The 21,152-nt window shown below is 42.9% G+C and overlaps 1 protein-coding gene across 1 annotated transcript in view; it reads right to left on the reverse strand.

Annotated features, from left to right (window-relative positions):
* Positions 1–9,319: 9,319 nt before the first annotated feature.
* Positions 9,320–21,152, reverse strand: part of LOC145401729 (chitinase-3-like protein 1) — a 20,168-nt gene continuing 8,335 nt past the window's right edge. The window contains exons 2-10 of the mRNA XM_080273909.1: positions 20,486–20,664; positions 16,091–16,277; positions 15,048–15,184; positions 14,123–14,272; positions 13,565–13,720; positions 13,005–13,100; positions 12,101–12,285; positions 10,414–10,886; positions 9,320–9,513 (exon numbers count right to left, since the gene is read on the reverse strand). Of these exons, the coding sequence (XP_080130035.1) occupies positions 9,320–9,513; positions 10,414–10,886; positions 12,101–12,285; positions 13,005–13,100; positions 13,565–13,720; positions 14,123–14,272; positions 15,048–15,184; positions 16,091–16,277; positions 20,486–20,664 (1,757 nt within the window). The remainder of the gene's footprint in view (positions 9,514–10,413; positions 10,887–12,100; positions 12,286–13,004; positions 13,101–13,564; positions 13,721–14,122; positions 14,273–15,047; positions 15,185–16,090; positions 16,278–20,485; positions 20,665–21,152) is intronic.

The following is a 21,152-nucleotide window of genomic DNA, read 5'->3' on the forward strand; positions in this document are numbered from 1 at the left end:
TGTAGTCTAAGTGATTTTATAATAAACAAACTATATAAATGATCTATATGTGTCTTGGTAGCTACTAACACATCTGAAAAACTATCTTAAATATCAGTGTTCATCGAAGTAATTTACATATAAAAAAACTAAATTACTGCTTTCTCAAAATGTTTATAATTGTTAACTGGGCATGATTAGAAATACTGATCCATGTATAATTGTTTATATTAATTACTAAAAAAATAAAAAATATATAAAAATACAGTACTTGGCCTAATAATCAAAATCTATATACCTGAATACTTATAAATAAATGGATAATAATTGTACCTGCCTAAAATTATCAGGGGTGAATTAAGCCTGAATAATTAAGTGGTATAATTAGTGAGCTGCCTATAATTCAATGCCTATAAGTGAATAATTGTGGTATGGTTAAGTTGTATTATTATCATTATTATTATTATTATTTCCTTCATCTTATTCATCCTCCTTTCTTTCATTTTCTCTCTTTCTTCTTCCAGTCTTCCTCCTCTTTCTTGTCTTCTTCTCCCCTCCCCTCCTCTCTCTTCTTTCATTCCTTCTGTTCCTTTTTACTTTCTTCTTTGTCTCCCTCCCTTCATCTCTTCTTCCTTCTCATTCCCTCCCTCCCTCCTTCCTTCCCTTTGTTTTTCCACTCTCTCCCTTTTTCCTCTCGTCTCCCCTCCCCTCCTATCTCCCCTATCCCCTCTATCACTCCATCTTTCCCTTTCTTTCTACTTTATTTCCCTTCGTTCATCTCTTCTTCCTCCTCATTCCCTCCCTCTTCCCTTCCCTTTGTTTTTCCTTCTCCCCATCTTCCTTCTTGTCTTTCCCTTCCCCTCCTCTCTCTCCTTTTCTTCTCTCATTCCTTCTCTCCTCTATTTTCTTCGTCTCCCTTCCACCTTCTCCTCGTCCTCCTCCCTCCCACCCCCTTTCTTCCCTTTGTTTTTCCACTCTCTCCTTCTTCCTTCTTATCTTCCCCCTCCCCTCCTCTCTCTCTCCCTTCCTTCTCTCATTCCTTCTTTCCCTTTCTGTCTCTCTTCCTCCTAATTCCATCATGTTTCCCACCTCACTTCTCTCTCTCTCTCTCAGTAGTATTCCTATGGTAACAATACGTAAAGTACCTTGATTAAGTATCTACGTTATAACTTAGTTCTAGGTTTATATGTTTTAGCGTACCTGGTTTAGAGTTACTGATAAAGGATGGTTTTATTCTCTCTCTCTCATCTATATTTCTATTTATCTACCAATAATTTATCGTCTATCTGTCATGATGAACCCCCCACTCTATCTGTCTGACTATAATCTGTCTATATTTATCTATCAATCATTAATTTGTCATCTTTATGAACGTCCTCTCTCTCTCTCTCTCTCTCTCTCTCTCTCTCTCTCTCTCTCTCTCTCTCTCTCTCTCTCTCTCTCAGTACAGTGTTGCCTTACTGGTGTGTTTAAAAGTTCCTAAAGTAATAAAATGTGTTGGAAGAAATTGCTGTCTTTTAGTCTCCTTTCCACACCATCATATAATTTACACCACACGCCCTTACCCCTCTCACGATTGCGCCTATTCTGGCATTTTATTCTAATTAACGCAAGAACACTAGCCTGATGCCTACTTCTTCTTTCATCTTATCATTCTATGTCTGTCTCACAAGGAGCTAGCCTCACCAAGGCATAACCCCCCCAAGGGATTAGCCTCACCAGAGCATAGCTCCCCCCCCCCCAGTGGTTAGTCTACCAGATCATAGACCGCCCCCTGGGGTCAGCCTCCCCTACGGGTTATCCCGCCCCGGGAAAGGGTGGGGAGGGTTACCCCCCTCGACTAGGGTTTCCACCCCCGTGAGAATTAACCCCCTAGAGACTGACTGCTCCTAGGAAGGTTAAATTCCACTTTCGAACCCATCTTCTTAAAAGTACTGCTGCCCTGGTGTATACAGCCAGTTCTCAATGCCTATACCTTTAAACATATAGCCGCTGACTGAGTACTTTGGAATGAGCTCTTTCCAGTTATTGAAATATTTAAGGAAGCAGCTGAGAACTGTCACATGACACACTGCACACACTGCCAGGGGTGAATGACAAATGTTATAACGATTCTACACTTAATGCAACTTATAACCATTTCACTGATGATGTCTTTTTTGCTGTGGGTTTTTATCTGACAATGATCAGTAGCCTATTTTCACCTCAGCTGCTGTCAGGTTGGAGGGGGACTGGAGTATAGTTCTTTCACTTTCACCTGACACGGATTTTCCTCCTCTTGCAACTGACTTCACCTCAGTGGCAGAAAGGGCAATACTACGGCTGTACATTCTTCCCAAAGCACTTCTTCATGACTGGTATAATATTCTTGTGTCAATTTCTTGTTACAGCTTAACATTCAAGAGTGAGAAGGCAATTTTTGGCCAAGTTAGAGTAAAAAGGTATAACTTTATGATAAGCCCACTCAGTACAGTACACGTCTTTTATTATTATTATTATTATTATTATTACTACTACTGCTGCTGTAATACTACTTCTACATTACAATTCTCCTACTAGTACTGTTATACTACTACTACACCACTACTACCTCCCCTTCTTCTACAACTACTGCTACTACTGCCTTTGCTGTCTCACCACCAAATTTCTTCTACTGCCAGGAAACATTTACATAATCTTCTAATTAAGCCTTCAATATTACAGAGGAATTAGACCCGGCCAGTGAAGTAATTATGTTTTTATTTACAAATTAGGGGGAGGGAGGATTCTGGTTTGACTCCCCCACCCTCCAATGTATCTACGTAATTCCTTAACACCCTCTTGTTGGTGACTTACGCAAACTATTTCAAGGATATGTGAGAGAGAGAGAGAGAGAGAGAGAGAGAGAGAGAGAGAGAGAGAGAGAGAGAGAGACCTCGGTAAGTACTATTTCTCAATGTACCAAAGAATTCCACCAACGCCCATTTGTCCTCACCATCCCCCTACCCAGCCCTCAAAGACCACAATCAATCCCTATCCAGACATGGCATTACAGGAAGGTTGGATAGTATGCGAATGGTAAAGGGACAGCCACACGCTTCTCTCAAATCAAACGTTTCTCTCAAAAGTTTCTCTTAAACTCCACGCCACTCACATACACCAAAGGAAGGCTGGACAGTATGGTAAGGGTGAAGGGTCAAATCAAACGTTTCTTAAATCACATGTTTCTCTCAAATCAAATGTTTTCCTTAAAGGTTTCTCTCAAATACCAAACTAATGACACGCCACTCACATAAACCAAAAGAAAGGTGGACAGTATAGCAGGGGTGAAGGGTCAAATCAAACGTTTCTCTTAAATACAACACGAAAGTAATTCCACGCCTCACATACACCAAAGCAAAGTTGGACAGCATAGCGTTTCCCTTAAAGGTTTCTCTTAAATACAAAATGAAAGTATTTACACGCCACTCACATACACCAAAGGAAGGTTGGACAGTATGGTAAGAGTGAGGGCTCAAATCAGACGTTTCTTAAACGTTTCTCTCAAATCAAACGTTTCTTTCAAATCACACATTTAAAAACAACAAGAAAGTAAACACACCCCATCCTCATATACTGGCGATCTCCGGTGCAGGTAAAAACGTACATAAATGGTTATGTACGGTACATCAAATAATACGTACACGTGTGCACTTTCTATGTTTATTGAGCACACGCTTATCATTCTGTGGACAAATATTTAACATCTTCCCGAAGATGTATATTTTAATCTTACTCTTACACAATTAAAATTTAAGCTTAGGGAAGACTTGTAGTGAAAAGCTTATTCCTTCAAATGTCTCTCTAAGCTGGATATATCTCTGTGTTAATAGCAAGATTAAAATAAATAAGACGTCCTCGGGCTGAAGTGATAGATATAGATAGATAGAGACTGAGATAATAGATAGACAGAGAGATGATGGAACTTAATATTAAGATTGGATATATATTACACTACTGCAACCGTATTCCCGTGGGTTTAGGAGGCTGGCAGGCACCTCTTCCTTAGCTGTTTATATTTCTTAACTTGTACTTAATGTTACTTTAATATGAACACTTTGTATATCAGAGAAAATCACTGTGCCACGCGTTGAAAATAAATCGGCATGGAAGAGGTGTTAGGCTGCCTTCTCAACTCACGGGAATATAGTCTATGCCGCTATACTAACTACTCCATACTATGCTATGGTATACTTATGCTATATCACAACACTTATAGCATAGTACATTATACCACACTACACTATACTGGTACTAATCTATAAATGGTACTATTCTATATACTTCCTATACTAAACAGTAGTTACAATACTATACTATGCTAGAATACTACTATATCACAACACTTATAGCATATTACATTATACCACACTACACTATACTGGTACTAATCTATAACTTCCTATTCTATACAGTAGTCGCAATACTACACTACACATACTATTCCACAACACTGTGTTATAGCATATTATACTTTACATTACACTATATTACTGTAGTATTGTGTTCCAGCTCACGCCACACACACACACACACACACACACACACACACACTCTCTCTCTCTCTCTCTCTCTCTGCACATGGTACCACTGCTCTCTCTCCACTATTCTACACCCCTACCCCACACTCCCTCAACATGGACACTATATTGCACATTATCTACCCTATCCTCGTGGGCTTGGCAGGCTCTCTACTACATCTTTCTTGCATATTCATACTGCCCATTTCACCTTAACACATATGGTGAATAGGAACGCCTTCATGGGGTGACACTGATATAACTGGGCTGTGCAACTACCTAGCTATACAAACGTCCATCAACCTAGCCATACAAACGTCCATCAACTACATCACTATCCCCCTAATGGATGTTAATGGACTGCAGAAGGGCAATTTAAGCCTGCACTTCACTGGGTTTACGTCTGTGATAGGGCTATGACAGCTGGAGTAACACCTAAGTTTTCTCTGGCAGCGTTATGTTATTAAGATCTCTGTAGCCCTTTTAGGTCGCCAAAATCTTTAACTCTTCTCCTCTTCCCACTACCAGACGATTTTATTCAGCTTAGGGTGGCTTCTAGTCCCCAGTTGGCTACATAGATGTATACAACAAAATATTAACGTGTCAAGAGTAAAAACACAACAAACCAAAGAGGACGCTTTCTTATAGTGGAACAGGTACCGTATACAGTAACCAGGCAGCCTCACTGACTGGTTATACAAACGTCCCTCAACTGCCCTACCCACCAAAACGAGGATGGGGGACCACAGGAGATTGGCAAACAGCAGCCTGCCTTCCACTGGGTTCATATTTATGTGAACCAAACTACTACTCCTACTACTACTACTAGCCTACTACTACTACTACTGCTGCTGTTGCTTCTTCTACTACTACTACTACTATTGCTTTTCTTCTACTGCTACTACCAGTACCGTACTGTTTCGTCTGCCTCTGCTACCACTACTATTACTGCCTCTTCTTCCTCTGCTGCTACTACTACTACTGCACCTTCTTCCTCTTTTACTATTACTACTACTAATGCTTTTTCTTCCTCTTCTTCTACTACTGCTTCTTCTTCCTCTTCTACTACTACTGCTTCTTCCTGATCTACACTACTACTGCTGCTTCTTCCTCTTCTACTACTACTACTACTACTACTATTACTACTACCATGGGACGTGTGATTTCATCTAGCTAAATGACAAACTGATAACAAACTTCATTTACCGCTTTCCCCCTATAACATTTATCCTGTATTCCTGCTACTTCCAAACCATCTTACTCAACTAACCGATAGGCCACGTTTCTGTGTAATGAGAGGTGTCAGAGCCCACGAGAATACGGTATAAATATCACTCTCTTCCTGAATGGACTGTTATGTATCTACAGCCAGACGCCTCAATCCCGTAGGTGGCTACAAACACATCGCCTCCATGTCTTCCTGTCCAACGCAATTTCGCAGCCCTCCCCCCCAAGTTACACTCCCTGTCTCATATACCTCTCAACTTATATCCCCCTCTCCCATATACCTCTCCACTCCATCAACTTACACCTCCCTCTCTCATATACCTCTCCACTCCGTCAACATACACCCCCCTCTCTCATATTTAGTACCTCTCCACTCCATTAACTAACACCTCCCTCTCATATACCTCTCCACTCCATCAACTTACACCCAACTCTCTCATATACCTCTCCACTCCATCAACTTACACCTCCCTCTCCCATATACCTCTCCACTCCATCAACTTACACCTCCCTCTCTCATATACCTCTCCACTCCATCAACTTACACCTCCCTCTCTCATATACCTCTCACTCCATCAACATACACCCCCCTCTCATATACCTCTCCACTCCATCAGCTTACACCTCCCTCTCTCATATACCTCTCCACTCCATCAACATACACCCCCCTCTCCCATATACCTCTCACTCCTTCAACTTACACCCCCCTCTCTCATATACCTCTCCACTCCATCAACATACACCCCCCTCTCATATACCTCTCCACTCCATCAACTTACACCCCCCTCTCTCATATACCTCTCACTCCATCAACTTACACCTCCCTCTCTCATACACCTCTCCACTCCATCATTCAAATTATTCATAATATATAAACTCGGAAACATAATTACAGATATAAAAGCTCGAAAAATATACTACCAAATGTTGATAAAAATTAATAATATTGCTTTTTGCAGGGCAGTTAAATGACGTTGGACAGGCGACATGGAGGCGATTTGATTGTGGCCACCCCTGACAGGATTGTGGCGTTTGGCAATAGATAGATAGCTTTTACCATCGTCGCAGCCTTAGTTCTCACCTGTGGATTTTGAAAAGTACCTATTTCTTTATTTGTAGTTCTTATATATCAGCCAAAAAACTGCTTGTATGACTTCTAATATATCTACAAAAAATATATACACCTCGATTGTTTTTTATATGCTGCAACTGACCAAAAAAAAAAAAAATCCTTGAATTATGCCCGACTGTCTAAAATAGTTCTCTCTATAATTCCCACATAAACAAAAAGATAAATATTCTGTAATTCCAGTCAACTATTATTTCTAGACCAGTAATAACCTTAAGTACTAGCAACAACAATAACAACAACATTTTACTCCTAACCTGAAAAAAGTCGTCTGCCGGTAAGGAAAACAAACACAAGCCGTTACCGTCCAACCCTACACATATACAAGGGGAACCTGGGTCTCCTTTACCACATTCACCACGACTTGCATTATATTTCTGTTACCATACGATTTTATTCAGTTCGGATCTCTCACAGTGTTAGTATGCAGGTTAATAGGCTAAGTAAATCGCCAAGGAAATAGTGCTAAGAGATTTCCAAAGCTCATGCGGTGAAGTGTAGGATTCACGAGTAAGGAATATGTAAAACTAAGCGGATCATGACCATGTTATGAACCGAAAACAGGCAAAAGGAAATACGGTAAAATGATACAAGATGCTGATAGTGAATAAAGAATAACAGCACAGGAATAACCCACCATTTCTAAGGCAGCCGTATCAGCGTCCAACTCCTACCACATCATGGCGTCCTCCGGCAGATTCAAAATTCAAACTCATGATCAAAATTGCACGATTGTTGTTTCCTACGCCGCACCACCAATTAACAAGTGGTTAAACTGTAGACGTATAAGTTATGTATGTTCGTGATCAATAAAAATAGGCATTAAGTCGCCACGGTAATAATTAACGTCTTAAATCACCTGAGCAATAACACTAACCGCCAATGGAGACGACTGTATCGGTTCCAATAATTTTCAGTACTCTTGCGCTCTTCACAAACGACAGGAACAACACGATAGCGAAATACTACTTTAACTATCATACTCTTACTTACTGGTAAATTATTTAACTTCATAGTCCAGAAAATTGAACTTAGATAAGAAACTGTCATCCACGTAAACATACTTTAATATGCAACATTATTTGTCCCCCCGTCGTTGCGATTACCATTCCCTACAACACTAGAACTATATACAACAATCCAACCACTTAATAATTAACAATGTAGTGGCAAATTCGTATTACGCAATACTTCACGTGAACTTAACTTTTGCAATACGGTTCGGTTCTGTGCTTAAAACTTGAGTAACCGAAATGCGTCGTAACAGAATCCCACACATCAGTCAGGCTTAATATACAATTGCGGTCAATAGTTCATTTACAGTCTTCAAAATGCCAAAACTTATATAGAGATCTTGCTAAACTCACTTACATAGAGAGCTTTCTAAACTCACTCACTGTGGCCTGTAACCGGAGATCTTGCTAAACTCTATCTATCTATCTATAGCCCGACGCCCTAATCCCGCAAAGGGTGGCCGCAGACAAAACGCCTCCAAGTCGCTCTGTCACCCACCATTTGACTACCCTCCCCCTAACTCACGCCCCCCTCCCTCACCTACCTCTCAACTCCATCCCTCCACCTCATCCTCGGTCTACCTCTCCCTCTCCCTCCCTCCACCTCACCTACATACACCCTCTTAGTCAGTCTTTCATTCTCTAAACTCACTTACTGTATAATTGGAGATCTTGCTAAACTCACTTACTGTATAATTGGACATCTTGCTAAACTCACACAGACATCTTGCTAAACTTACTGTAGAGAGATCTTGTTAAACTCACTGTATATGGGGATCTTGCTAAACTCACTGTATAATTGGACATCTTGCTAAACTCACTTATATAATCTTGCTAAACCCATATATTAGCAGTAACAATCCCTGGCTCATCTCACTAAACCCAGTGGACTGCAAGCTTAAACTGCCGTGCTCCTACAGCCTAACATCCTCCTCTCGGGGGATAGGGAGGGAGTTGAGGGACGTTTATATAGCCGGGCCGATGATCCACGCGAGTATATTGGTGCCACCACGTGAAGGCGTCCCTCACGAGTATTACAAAAGCAGTAAAAGGCAAGTCATCTTCCTTTATCACGTTACAACCCAAGACGTGTAAAAGAATTATTGACTACAAGTGTAATTGGTATATATTTTGTCTTTAAACCATGCCTATGTCAATTAAAATATTTTCTTGTTACTGAACTACTAGGTTGAGTTTGATAGCTATGGGATCAGATATGGCTGGGCTGTGTTAAGGCTGATCTAGTTTGGTTAATCTTTGTGTGGTCAAGGTAGGTAAGGATAGGATAGGTTAGGTTATGTCACGTTTGGGTTAGATCAGATTAGGTTAAGTTGGGTTTGACTGGGTTAGGTCGGGTTAAGGCTAGGACTGGTTTGGTTAAGTTAATCAAAACTGGCTAAGTCTGGCTTGATTAGGCTACAAGTTAGGTTTGGTTACTTAAGCTTAGGCGAGGTCAGCTTAGGCCTGTTAGCTGAGATGAGGTCAGGTGATGTGGGACGCAGTGTTGTCAGGTCAGGTGATGTGGGACGCAGTGTTGTCAGGTCATGGGATTTTGCAGTTGGCATTGGCCGGCCAGTCACACACCTGAGCCTCGTGGTTGTACTGCAGGGAGGCGGGGCAGTCAAACCTGGAGGGATGGATTGCATGTCACACCAAAAATGTATCTTTCTGAGGGTACACTGACGTGGGTTATGTTTATACACTGTATTATATTCTACTCATTCCTTCTTCAGCGACTATCATTTCCTTGGGTAACTGAAAGGAGGAGGAGGAGGATTACACAGGATTACACAGGAAAGCAAACAGCAACAGACCTTATGGTCCTTTCGAGGCTGCTTGTTAAGGAAAACTATGACTACAAGATCTAACTCTACATGTTGAAGGATAAGGATAGTAAAGCAAGAAGGCTCCCCCCACCACCAAACCCTCCAGGAAAAAGTGAGAAAAACCACCATGCAGCATGGAAAAACTGACATGGAAATTTTATAGGAAACACTGGAAAGGAAAAGTCACATTCTATAATACTTTATCTATAAGGAGGAGGAGGAGGAGGAGGAAGGAGAACAAAGTAGAAGTAGAGAAAGATGAAAAGCAGTATGCAGTGTTCTCCAAAGGGACTAGCCTAACCTGAATATGAAATTATCAGACGTATTTGTAAACAGTGGCCTTTTCTTGCCGGTCCATGAACACAAATCACAGCTGTGACTGGGGACTAATAATCAAGTGTGAATAATGGCCCTGGACCTCCATCTGGACATTCTGAAGGACTAAAATCCCTGGCCGCAGTTACACTAACCTAACAACGAAATAATAATATCAAGCACAAGCCAATGAGTGATATCACTAGTAAAATTGTCGAATCACTCAAATGAGGTAGGGTCTAAGCAGAACCAACCTAACTCTGATTAATATAACCTTACACACAAAGGCGTAGCTAGGGTTTAAAAAATCTGGTGACCAAAGGGTGTCCAAGTCTAGTTATGGGGTGGCTTAAGGAAAACTTCTTCGTGGAGGCCAGGGATATTACCTTGAAAATTTGGTGTGGCTAGGTGTATTTCAGGGACGGCCCGTGTTAGCCTGGCCACCCCTCCACTTAAGTCAATTTTTGCACAATATAATGTTACAACCGCAGAGCAACTGGAGTCATACCTGTAGGCGATATCATTGGTGCACCTGTAGAAGCGATGGCATGAGGTGGGGTCTGAGGCAAACCCAAGAGCATCACACTCGTTATACCAACCCGGTGACAGGTCTTCCTTGGCGTACGAGACCCGACCCGACCTGATGACTGGTTTAACTGCCGGCTTGACTGTGAATAGCCTGGAGGATGGGATGATGTTCTGGGAGTCCGGCGGTGGCTTGGGATCAAAGGCTTGGGCTGGCTTAGGGGTGCGGGGTGGCTTGGGTGTACGGGACTCCACCAAAGGCCTTCGTGGGGGTACAGTTGTTACACGTGGATAGTCTGTCTTCTCAGTCTTGGGATACTCGTTGAAGATGGGCCTGAAAGAGAAGAGGAACAGGCATGGGTGGTCAAAGAATGCAAACCCTCCCCCTACCCCAAATATCATCATTATCACAATCATTATCATCATCATCACCACCATCATAATCAACATCATCGTCGCCACCTCGTCCTCGTCCTCCTCCTCCTCATCATCATCATTTCCTCCTCCTCTTCATCATCATCATTTCCTCCTCCTCCTCATCATCATCATCATCATTATCGGTACTGGTGAGGGTCAGCTTCACGTGGTGGCACAGACATAACCAGGTGGATCCACTGCCCAGTTGCACAAAGGTCCCTCAACTCACTTCCTTTACCATTTTTTTCCCCTCAGAATTATTTCCACCTACCATTCCCCAAAGTAATGCCTGGTCACGATCTATCTGTCTATTGCCTGACGCCTTAATCCCGAAAAGGGTGGCCACAAACAAATCGCCTCCATGTCGCCCTGTCCAACGTCATTTCACTGCCGTGCTCCCAGCTCACACACTCCTCTTTCATATACCTGGTCACCTTGTATATATATATTAATGTGCATGAAGGACTGAAACTATACCCTTTTCACCTTAACTTGGCCCAGATTAATAGTCTTTTTGCAGCTTATTCTCTGTAGTGCAAAGGCAGACAAAGACAATACTACAGCTCTACATCCTTTCCATAAAACTTCTCTGTAACTAACATCATATTCTAGTGTTAATTTAATGCTACAACTCAGAATTCAAGATGGAGAGATATCAATTTTAGGCCAATTTAGAGTGAAAAGAGTATAGCAGCGAATTTTTCTACACTCTTTCCTTAGCACTTCTCCATAACTAGCATCATATTCTAGTGTTAATCTATTGCCACAACTCAGAATTCAGGGTGGAGAGATGGCAATTTTAGGCCAAGTTAGAGTGAAAAGAGTATAACAGCGAATTCTTGTATTAAATTGAATCCAGCTCACCATGCTAGCCAATGGTACGTGCGTTTTCTGCCCGTGCTTCCATTTTTACGTGCATCTCTACTGTCTGGGGTCGTTGCTGGCCTTCTAGTAGTCGTCCATGGTTTTCTAGTGGTCGTTCCTGGTCTCCTAGTGGTCGTTAATGGTCTTCTGGTGGTCGTTAATGGTCTTCTGGTGGTGGTCGTTCTATCATACTTCTTCTCCTCTTTCTTCACTGGTTTTCCCTCCCTCTTTCTCTCCCCAACCAAGTTTTCCTCCACTTCTTCCGACTCTGGAGGGGTGGCTTCGGCAGAGGAGGATTCGGGAGCCTGTCTCGTGTCTGAAATGATGCCGAGTTTGGAGGCGATGGCGGTAAGGAGTGGATTTTCGCCGTACCCGCAGTAGTTGCCGAAATCATCAGACGGGAGATCCCAAACCATCACGCCCGCTAATCCTTCATCCAGGGCGTATTCAGCCTGAGGAAAAGGGGGGTGTTAGATAGATAGATGGATGGATAGATAGATAGATAGACTGGGATTGATGGATATAGATAGATGGATTGATAGGCAGAAGATGAGTTATGCTTCTATATGGTTATAAAACACACACACACACGCACACACACACACACACACAGCTTACCTTCTCCGTGACAGCATCAACATCACACACACACACACACACACACACACACACACACACACACAGCCTACCTTCTCCGTCACAGCATCCACATCACACACACACACACACACACACACACACACACACCTTACCTTCTCCATCCACATCAAACACACACACACACACACCTTACCTTCTCCATCCACATCACACACACACACACACACACACACCTTACCTTCGTGACAGCATCCACATCACACACACACACACACACACACACACACACACCTTACCTTCTCCGTGACAGCATCCACATCACACACACACACACACACACACACAGCCTACCTTCTCCGTGACAGCATCCACATCACACACACACACACACACACACACACACACACACACACCTTACCTTCTCCGTGACAGCATCCACATCACACACACACACACACACACACACACACACACACACACACACACACACACCTTACCTTCTCCGTCACGCATCCACATCACACACACACACACACACACACACACACACACACACACACACACACCTTACCTTCTCCGTTACGGCATCCACATCATCATAGCCAACCCACTGCCTTCCCTTCGTCAGATAGGGACCTCCCACGCCAGTCACCTTGTCCCACCCTTCCTGAAAGAAAGTGAGAGAGTGAGATAATGAGGGTGAGTGAGAGAGATAATGAAAGTCAGAGTGAGAAAAATAATAAGTGTGAGTGGAAGTGACATAATGAGAGTGAGTGAGTGAGTGAAATAAGTAAGTGTGAGTAAAGGGAGTGAGGTGAGAGTGGCAGTATAAGGGAGAAAGGAGTTTAAATGATACAGGTGAGATAACTCTAAAAGAAGCAATATTGCAAACACTGTATCAAGGGAATGCAAAATGGTCCCCACTTCCTATGATCTCCAGTCTTTCAAACGCAGTGTGTCCAGGCATCTCGAAATAATTGGATCTTGAATTTGGCTCTCTCTTGTATTTTGTTTCTCTGTAGAAGGGAACAGTTATTGCCGGCTCGTGGCCTTTGGTTCCTTCTTCCTCACTAAAAAAAAAAAACAGAGCGAGAGAGAGAGAGAAAGAGAAATGAATCCCCCCCCCCTCACCTTATGCAGCAGGCAGCACTCAAAATACGCCAGACTGCCTGACGCCTTCACGTGCTGGCCTGGCAATCCTGGACCCGAGGCAGACGACCCGGGTGTGTTGTTGTTTTCATTTGTCAGCGTCCATGAGCGGCCGTACAGGGGCACTCCTATCACCAGCTGAACCACAGGCAAGAATTACGTAGATATTTAATGAGTACCCGGTATATGAGAAAAGTTTAATCCTACAAGTAAAGCTTTAATCCAATAAGTAATGCTTTAATCCAACAAGGAAAGCTTTAATCCTACAAGTAAAGCTTTAATCTTACAAGTAAAGCTTTAATCCTACATGTAAATGCGGCATAGTAAGAATAAAAAGTGGTATCATGACTACTAAGAACTTTAATCCAACAAGTAAAGCTTTAATCCAACAAGTAAAGTTTTAATCCTACAAGTAAAGCCTTAATCCTACAAGTAAAGTTTTAATCCAACAAGCTTTAATCCGACAAGTAAAGTATTAATCCAACAAGCTTTAATCCAACAAGTAAAGGTTTAATCCCACAAGTAAAGCTTTAATCCCACCTTGCTAGCGGGCGCCCCCTTCTGAATCCAGTAGTTCACGGCGAAATCCACACAGAGTTGGGGGTTTTGGCCTGGCTCGGGGTACAGGGGGGAGTGATGGGCCACCTGTGACTCCCAGGACCCGTGGAAATCGTAGGACATCAGGAAGATCTGTGGGGGAAGAGCAGGGTAAGGTAGGGAGGGCAGGGCAGGGTAGGGAAGGACAGGGTAAGGGAAGGCAGGGTAGGGTAGGGAAGGCAGGGTAAGGGAAAGCAGGGTAGGGTAGGGAAGGCAGGGTAAGGGAAGGCAGGGTAGGGTAGGGAAAGGCAGGGTAGGGTAGGGAAAGGCAGGGTAGGGTAAGGAAAGGCAGGGTAGGGTAGGGAAGACAGGGAAGAGTAGGGAGGTGCAGAATTGGGTAAGATTAAAACGCTGGCCACTGGCTAGAAATGGAATGAAGGAGCGGCCATGTGGAGGCTTATAATGAGCGGGTCATCTGGGATGGAATCAACAACCAGCGAAGGAAAGAAAGTAGATTAGGGAATGATGACGTATTAGACCGTCTTATAAATAAATATAAATAAATAAACACACAAATACATAGTGCACATAAACTAGAATGGACTCTGAAAGCGCATACCTCCGCCAATGCCGGATCCGGATCCGCCCCAAAACTTGATCTATTCTTTCTTGGCCCGTGGCTCACCCTTCCACAAAATTTCATTGAAAATATTGTGCGGGATACACAGAATCCGGATCCGCCCCAAAATTTAATCAATTCTTTCCCGGTCCATTGTCCACACTTTCACTGCAATTCATTGAGAACTTTTGGTGATACAATGTGGACAAACAAACGTCAGACAAACAGGTGAATACATAACCTCCTTCAACTTCGATGGTGGAGGTAATAAACATCAAAGTAAATAAATAACTGTTGTGCATCACTCACCAGGTCCAGCAGCTCGGCCACCCTGGGCACATCGTAACCCCTGTCAATGGTGGACTTGCCCGCAGACACAGCCGACGTCAGGAGCAGGCCTTTGGGGTCAAATGCTTCCCTTAGGTCCTCCAGCCACGCCGTGAACCCTGCAAGACGGTGGGAGGGTGAGCTGAGCACTTCTTCGTGATTAGCAGCATATTACATTGTTAATTTCATGTTACAGCTTTGCGATCCCTGCAATATGGTAGGAGGGTGAGCAGAGCACTTCTTCGTGATTAGCTGCATATTCCAGTGTTACTTTCTTGATAAAGCTCGGCATTCAAGGTGGATGGTAATACTACGCCTACTTGAAGTGAGCGGAGTTAAAGGTAAATATGTAGCGTTTTCCCTCACACGGCGACATGTGCAGTTTTCCTTGAAGGGATTATATGTAACACTTAAGTTAAGAATGAAAGACTGACTAAGAGGGTGTATGTAGGTGAGGTGGAGGGAGGGAGAGGGAGGGGTAGACCGAGGATGAGGTGGAGGGATGGAGTTGAGAGGTATACGGGGGAGGGGGGGATGAGTTGGGGGGAGGGTAGTCAAATGGTGGGTGACAGAGTGACTTGGAGGCGTTTTGTCTGCGGCCACCCTTTGCGGGATTAGGGCGTCGGGCTATAGATAGATAGAAGTTAGGGTGACTGAAGTACTGTGTTAAACATTCTGATGTACTGGACTGTCGGCATCAAAATCCCAATCAATCAATATTCACGCCCACGGAATCCTGCTTAAAAGAGAGAGAGAGAGAGAGAGAGAACGCACTTCAATGCCGCCGCTTGAAAAATAAAAATAAATAATCAAACTAGTAAACAAAATAACCAAATAAAGACAAATACACTAAATAAATGAACATATAAAAATGAATACGTAAATATAAACATGGTGGAGGTTAACTTTTTCTCCTATCTTTCCATCACTGACATAAGAGGAAATCAGAAAAGCAAAAGACGACAGGCAAGGGAGTTTGGATGGAAGGGAACGGTGCCACACACTATCAAAAGCTTCAGAAATACCTTGTTTATCTGCGGTGCTGCCCTCATAACCGGGGTATTCCCAGTCGAGGTCCAGCCCGTCAAAGCCATACTCCTGCAGGAAGCCCACGACATGGCTGGTGAAGTTCCTACGCTTGGCTGGATCAGACACGAGGCGAGAGTACTTGGTGGAGCGAGAGTCATTCCAGCCACCCAGACCCAACAACACCTGAAGTATAAGTCCATTTGAGAGGGTCTGATGGCTGTGACGAAGATTACGATTCATTTATTTTGTCGTACGCCGGTAAAGTGATAAGTTACCTCTCCACTCCATCCCTCCATCTCATCCTCACATTCCACCTCCCCCCCCTCTCATATACCTCTCCATTCCATCCCTCCATCTCATCCTCACATTCCACCTCCCCCCCCTCTCATATACCTCTCCACTCCACCCCTCCATCTCATCCTCACATTCCAACTCCCTCTCTCATACACCTCTCCACTCCATCTCACCCTCACATTCCACCTCCCTCACATATACCTCTCCACTCCATCCCTCCACCTCACCCTCACATTCCACCTCCCTCACATATACCTCTCCACTCCATCCCTCCATCTCATCCTCATATTCCACCCCCCCCCTCTCTCATATACCTCTCCACTCCATCCCTCCATCTCATCCTCATATTCCACCCCCCCCCCTCTCTCATATACCTCTCCATTCCATCCCTCCATCTCATCCTCATATTCCACCTCCCTCTCTCATATACCTCTCCACTCCATCCCTCCATCTCATCCTCATATTCCACCTCCCTCTCTCATATACCTCTACACTCCATCCCTCCATCTCATCCTCATATTCCACCCCCCTCCTCTCTCATATACCTCTACACTCCATCCCTCCATCTCATCCTCATATTCCACCCCCCCCCCTCTCTCATATACCTCTACACCCCATCCCTTCATCTCATCCTCACTCCATCCCATCCTCCCATCCCTCAGTAATCCCATATCCTCTGTTCTCACTCTTAGCTTTTCACACTCAGGTTACACCCAACTCTCACTCCTACGTTAATATTGGCACTACTGCACTAACACAGCTGCATTCCCTCCTTTACCACACACACACACACACACACACACACACACACACACACACCTTCATTCCCTCCTCTACCACCCTCCACACACACATACACACACACACAAACATACCTTCATTCCCCCCTCTACCACCCTCCACACACACACACACACACACACACACACACACACACACACACACACACACACACAAACATACCTTCATTCCCTCCTCTACCACACACACACAACCACACACACTAACATGTCTGTTCCTTTTTATTTGGGATGTCTGTTCCATATCATTTGGGATGTCTGTTCCATTTATTTGGGATGTCTGTTCCATTATTTGGGATGTCTGTTCCATTATTTGGGATGTCTGTTCCATTTTATTTGGGATGTCTGTTCCATTATTTGGGATGTCTGTTCCATTATTTGGGATGTCTGTTCCACTGAAAATACCTCCACCGTTCCTAATTTTCGTCTAGGAGATTTCGATGGCTTAAGAGCTTATTTTCGAACGGTATTCCACAGGGAGATTAGCTATTTGAGGGAATGTCAGGTTAGTGGGGATCCCCAGGTCATAGTTCAGGCGCAGGAAGCACGTGGGGACGTCCGTCAGGTGTCTGTGAGGGGGGAGGTGGTAGATAGGAATGTAGTCCAGGTGACGGAAATTAACTCAGCTCCAGTACCAAACAGACGTTCGACCAGTGAGAAGTATAACGAGTTAATAAATATAATATACGGAGGCCAAGATAGATATATTCCTTCAAAACCGTTTAGAACTAACAATTCAGAACCAAGATGGTTAAACAACAGATTAAAATCTCTCATAGGCCAAAGGAAAGGAATATATAGAAAAATAAAACGTGGAGAGGAACACTTACGTAACCGGTACACAATTTTAAATAGAGAAGTAAAGAGGGAGAGAAGAAAAGCAAAGAGAAGTTATGAAATTAAGGTTGCAAGTGAATCAAAAGTAAACCCCAAGGGTTTTTATCAAATGTACCGAACGAAAAATAAAGATAGGATAGGACCACTCAGAACAGAATCAGGTGACATTACCAGTGAAGATAAAGAAATGTGCTCCATCCTAAATAATTATTTCATATCAGTATTCACCAAGGAAAATCTAAGCCTGGTCCTCAAGCAGCAAATATTTACCATGAGAATACGGAAAATATTCTTAGTAAAATAACCATTAATAAGGAGGACGTATTGAAAGAAATTAACAAGTTAAAACCTCAAAAATCGCCAGGTCCGGACGATATATATGCAAAAATTATAAAAAGAAACCAAAGAAGAATTATGTCAGCCACTTTTAACGTTATTTAATGACTCTTTAAGTTCAGGAGAAGTTCCCGAGGCGTGGAAAACCGCAAACGTAGTGCCCATCTTTAAAAAGGGTGATAAATCAGCTGCGTCGAATTATCGTCCGATAAGTCTAACGTCAATAGTAGGAAAAATGTTAGAGTCAATTTTGGCAAATAAGATTAGAGAACACTTAGAAAGATTTAATCTTATAAACGAAAGTCAGCACGGATTCAGGCAAGGACGATCCTGCCTCACAAATTTGTTGTCATTCTACTCGGAGGTCTATGAGGCAGTAGATAGCGATAAAGCTTACGATGTTATTTATCTGGACTTTAGTAAAGCTTTTGATAGAGTCCCACACGAAAGGTTAGTTAGAAAGGTTCGAGCACACGGTATAGACGGCGATATCTTAAAATGGATAGAATCCTGGCTGAAAGGACGAAAGCAGAAAGTATTAATAAATGGAACTAAGTCGGACTGGGGATTAGTAACTAGCGGTGTACCACAGGGTTCAGTACTTGGTCCCTTATTATTTATCATATATATAAATGATCTAGACTTAGGAGTCAATAGCAGCATCAGCAAATTTGCCGACGATACAAAAATAGGGCGTATCATTAACTCGACTGACGATTGCCATTACTTACAAAAAGACCTCGATACATTGTCCAAATGGTCTAAAACTTGGCAAATGGAATTTAACGTTGAAAAATGTAAAGTACTTAACGTAGGCAAGACCATTGGAGATACTAAATACAGCTTAGATAACAAAGAAATTAGCAAATCGGAATGCGAGAGAGATCTAGGAGTTATGATTAGTAACGACCTTAAACCTAGGCAACAGTGCATTAATGCGAGAAATAAAGCAAATAGGGTCCTAGGATTTATTTCGAGAAGCGTGAGCAATAGATCATCTAAAGTAATACTGAAACTTTATCTAGCATTAGTAAGGCCACATTTAGACTACGCAGTACAATTTGGTGTCCTTACTATAGAATGGATATTAATTCGTTAGAAAATGTACAGAGAAGAATGACTAAAATGATACATGACGTCCGGAACCTGTCATATGAAGACAGACTGAAAAGACTAAGTCTGCATTCGCTAGAGAGGCGTAGAGTAAGGGGAGACTTAATTGAGGTTTTTAAGTGGATGAATGGTATAAATAAGGAGATATTAGCAAGGTACTTAAAGTGAGCATACAGGATAGAACTAGAAATAATGGTTTCAAACTAGAAAAATTCCGTTTCAGAAAGGAAATCGGTAGAAATTGGTTTGGTAATAGAGTAGTAGACGAATGGAATAAGCTACCTAGTAAAGTAGTTGCTGCCTCTTCCATTGAGAGTTTCAAGCATAGGCTAGATAAGCATATGACAAATAAGGGGTGGATATAGAATAAAGAAAATATTATAACCAATACTAACTAAAAAATAAATTTTCTTTTCAGGTTACACTATGATAGTCTCTATTCTCCTTTCACACTTTCCTGTAAAATGTCCACGCCAGTTTTTCTATACGGCGTGGTGTTCTTTCTGACTTTTTCCTGCCGGCTTCGGCTGGAGGGTTTGGAGGGCGGGGGAGAGCCTTCTTCTTTGCTATCCTTATCTCATTCTAGTAGTTCAGTTACTCTTCTAGGAGCTGCCTAGCATGGGCCAACCGGCCTACTGCAGTTATCCTCTCTTCTTGTGTTCTTATGTTCATTCCCCCATCTACCATACACACACATACACACACACACACTAACATACGTTCATTCCCCTCCTCTAGCACCCTCCACAAACAGAAACACACACACACACACACACACACACACTAACAAAGCTTCATTCCCTCCTCTACCACCCTCCACACACACACACACACACACACACACACACACACACACACACCTCATAACACCATCTTCATACCACCTTCCAACTTTCTTCCCTGAGCCCTTCCACTTCCCCCTTCCTTCCTTTCTACCTACCTATCTATCAATCTATCAATCTCCCAAATCACCCCGGTTCAAACCCACACACGGCACGCCCACCCACTCACCTTCAACTTCTCATTATCTTTCTTCAGCTTCACAAACTTCTGAAAATTCTTAAGGTCGATGTCCAGCCACCTGTCGTGTGATTTGAGCAGGTAGGTGTTTGGGTCGAGAATGGCGAAGGCGTAGACTAGGTGAGTGCACAGGTGGACTGGGATATCGTTGACTGTGTACTGTGCAAGGCCTGTGAGGAGAAGGAGAGTGAGGATGAGTGAAAGTGAGATACAGGGACGACGGATACATATAAGATTCCTGTACAAAGTCAACAGTTGTGCACCGGTGAAAAAAAAAAAAAGTAGTGTCGGCTTAGCACACCTAATCTTTGAGAAGCGGATTTTACAAGACAACTAAAATACTCTGTCCGGCTTAGCACACCCAATCTCTGAGAAGCGGATTTTACAAGAGAACTAATGGTGATGTAATCTTCCCGGCTTGGCACACCTAATCTCTGAGAAGCGGATTTTACAAGGGAACTAATGTGATCTGTCCGGCTTGGCACATCTAATCTCTGAGAAGCGGATTTTACAAGAGAACTAATATGTCATAAATCCCGAAACACACCCCAAGGCCAGTGAGATGCGTGTTGTTGTAAATCAAAGGGCACTCAGGTGGAAAAATGATTGAAAGATGATTGAAGTTTTGATGGATTAAAAATAGATGGCGTTTTATCTA

This window comes from Coenobita brevimanus, chromosome 56 (assembly GCF_032717465.1).
Source record: "Coenobita brevimanus isolate Jiangsu-jjx chromosome 56, ASM3271746v2, whole genome shotgun sequence".
In the NCBI taxonomy this organism is placed as follows: domain Eukaryota; kingdom Metazoa; phylum Arthropoda; class Malacostraca; order Decapoda; family Coenobitidae; genus Coenobita; species Coenobita brevimanus.